General features: G+C 34.7%; 1 protein-coding gene across 1 annotated transcript; it reads left to right on the plus strand.

Annotated features, from left to right (window-relative positions):
• The first annotated feature begins 390 nt into the window (after nt 1–390).
• On the plus strand, nt 391–1,189 carry LOC131069016 (uncharacterized). Its single transcript, XM_058004304.1, has 2 exons — nt 391–487; nt 566–1,189. The coding sequence occupies exons 1-2, from the start codon at nt 409–411 to the stop codon at nt 805–807; spliced, it is 321 nt and encodes a 106-aa protein (XP_057860287.1). The 5' UTR covers nt 391–408; the 3' UTR covers nt 808–1,189.
• Nucleotides 1,190–3,502: the final 2,313 nt, after the last annotated feature.

Genomic DNA, 3,502 nt, shown 5'->3' on the forward strand with positions numbered 1-3,502 from the left:
AAGATAAATAAATGATGATGACCTATTAATCACAAAACAAAAAGATATTAAAAAGCTCCAATTCATCTTGATAGAATAAAAAATAAAATATCTTCTAAAAATTTTAAATTTTAAAAATATATATAATATTTAAGACACAACCATATTCACCAATAACCCAACTATATTACTTTCACATACAACTACATTATTTATAACGTAAGATAAAAAAACACCTGCCCCGACAGACATTATCGTGGTCACATGCCCACGGCATTTGATTTTGCCAATTGCATGGTTGAGGGCTACCTCTGAGGTCGCCGACTGTTACTTTCAATTTGACTCTGACTTAATCTGTGGCGAGGGTGCATCCCCCTCATTTATACAAAACCTTGTTCCACTATACATATCTATGACAAATATGACATAATGTGGCGCGGCTTGAGCATGAGGACTCTCCTGATTCTTTGTGTTTGCATGACCATCCTCTACAACTCAATCTCTGCAGGTAACAAATTCTTAAATATGGTGTGAACGGGTGTTTTATTCTATATTGATTCATATTGAATTATGGCTACTTGTGCAGATTGTAACAAAGTAGCTGTTAGCAATGCCCTGATACGAGACAACAATTTGCGCCCTGCGGAAGTGGAGGTGGTGTTTTATTTGGTGACGCCATGGTGGATACCATCTATTCGGCCATGGAAGCCCTGGGATGTACGAACATACCAATTGTTGTTGCTGGAAGTGGATGGCCGTCTTATGGAACTGGAGAAAATGTTTATGTTGCTACCATGGAAAATGCCCAGATGTACAACAATAATCTAATCAAACGTGTTTTGTCTAACATAGGGACGCCCAAGAGACCTGGAAAAAGCATGGAGGTTTTCATCTTTACTCTTTTAAAAGAGAACATGAAAGGAGGGGATGAGACGGAGCGTCACTTCGGCCTCTTCTACCCGAATAAAACGCTTGTGTACCCTGTAAACTTCTATCATTAAATATTATCTATTGTGACATTAGAGTTGCACCAGGTGTCGCTATAAGCTGAGAGGCGTTCAATTTGTATTGAAACATCCCGTCAATCTTCACCAGTTTGACAGCAAACTGTTTAGCAGGTTTATAGGCAAGTAGATGTCTCTTTGTTTGTATAAATATGCATACTTGATGAGTACAAGTCCACCAAGTTCTTTGGCTGTTTTGGTCTCTATTCTCTCTGCTGTCTTATATCTTTTTCCTTTGCAGTAACATATTCTATTTTTGTATCAAAGCCCTTCATTCTTGTTTGAACAGTTTGAAAGCTGTGCTTGGTAAAATTATCCTTAAGAACTGCTTTGTGAGGTGAATTTTTTTGTTGTTGTAGTATTGGAGAATTTGAGGTGAATATTGAGCGGGTTGATGAGCTGTGAGCCATCTTCCTATTAAGTTTTGTCTACTATGTGCTTGAGAAGAAGCTGTCAAGAAAGGTTGGAGGAGAAAAGATTTTCACTGCCGCTAAAGAGGTTGGTTGTCATAACCCTAATCTCTCTTTCTATTTAAAATAGAATAATTGATTTAGAAATGCAATATATTGGTATTTCAAAATGAATTTATTAATTCATTTTCAAATACAATGTATTTACAATTTAATTATTGCTCTTTTGGAATTTCTTTAGACTTTAGTATTGTCTTCTTTTCGGTAAGAGAAACATTTCTTAATTGGTGTCAAGAAGGATGATAAGTGGAGGCCAAATATAGCTATCCACTAAGCAGAAAAGACTATAACTAGACAATAAGAAAAGGAGGCAGGTTCTATTATTTGAAAAAGCATGGTGATAGGAAAATAGGTGATAAAGAATATTGGGATTTTTGAAGATATTTTTAGTAGTGTCTATAAATTGAACTAGAGGTCTTGATTTTTAAGGTGTAGAAGCAAGGAGTTGAAGTTCAAAATAAGCCATTACTATAAGGTGTCCAAGGAGGAGATATGAGTAGTGGGAGGACATATTGTTGTAGGTATACCATAAAAGATTTCATACATTTAAGGAAATATAATATTTTCTTTCAATTTGCATGCTTTGTTCTTTGGAAATTTTGTAATCAATGACAAGAAAAATCTTGAAGGACATTTTCTTTGGCTAGGTTTAACTAGTACACTCTAAGATCTAACATTCCACATGGGTCAAAGTCTTATTTCCATTTCCATTTTCATGTTTTGACACATCAGTCATGGTTATCACTGTCATGGTTAAGATTTAAACTTTTTTCAAAAGTTCTCTCACCCAACTAACAATCATGATCATTGTCTCTTGTATACCATCAACTATCCACTCCATTATAAACATAAATGCTAAAACCTATAAAGTCTCTATTGGTAAGGGTAGAGAGCAAAGATCATGTGTTTGATGTGCACAATGTACGCAAGAAAGTGATGAAAAAGTCAAGGAATAGTGAGGACAAGACATCATTTGAAATTGCAAGAGAAGTCGTGGAGAACTAGTGGTGGCACATAGTTGACCACCATAACATGTGTTGCTTCCTTCATCATCCTAGGCATTTTTTATTTAGAGACTAATGTCAAAGTGGATTGAGGGAGCCCTATTCTTATATCCTACATTTTGTTTAAGCTCTTCCTTATTTTAGATTGTATAGCCTTTGTTCTATCTCTCTTTATTTTTATAATGTGTGAGATCAGCTCAAAGCTTACCACAAGGGACAAGATGTTGTTCATGATTGTTAGTAATTTAGCTGCTCACTCCAGCTTTGGTTTCACCCCTTTGTTAGATCAAAATGATTGATATTAATCATGAGGAAACAAACATGATGAGTACATAAATAAGAAATAAAATGTACTTGAATCTACATAACTATCACTAACAAAATAACACTAGGCAATAATGTATTATGCTAATATTCCCCCCATTATTACATTGCTATTGCAAAAGTGACCTTGAAATCATAAAATTCACCTTGCCTTGGGACCCACCCTTAATGATTACATTAGAAAACTCATTGATTACATATAATGAATGCATATTTTTGAGAAAATATCTTCTTGAAGAAACAATTTTGAATCAAGTGATGCTCCATTAAGCTACTTCATGATCCTTAGAAGGGTTTATCTTTAACCTAAATTTTTGGGTTCTCAATCCCAAACTATTGAATCACAAAGTCTTGAATTATTTGACAACAATCTATACTAGGCTACAATAGAGATGGACATCATTGTCTTCTGACTATGAAAGGGAATAATTCTTGGTAATAATCTCAAAATCTTGTTGGACAATAATCCATATTGAGCTCAACACCAAATCATGAAGTTGTCTCTAAAATCAATCTTCACAATACAAGAATTCCTCAAATTTGTCAGCACAAACAAAGAAAGTTAAGAAAGGGAAAATAAGACCAAAACACCAAAAATGCTTCTGAATCAAGACACCATCTAAGAGTGAGAAGCTAACTTAAGATGATGGAAATTATGCTATCCTTTGGTTTAGCCAGCCTCCAAATGTGAAGGCTCAAAGAGAAAATTGGTGAGGCTTCA

This window comes from Cryptomeria japonica, chromosome 11 (genome assembly GCF_030272615.1).
Source record: "Cryptomeria japonica chromosome 11, Sugi_1.0, whole genome shotgun sequence".
Taxonomy (NCBI): Eukaryota; Viridiplantae; Streptophyta; class Pinopsida; order Cupressales; family Cupressaceae; genus Cryptomeria; species Cryptomeria japonica.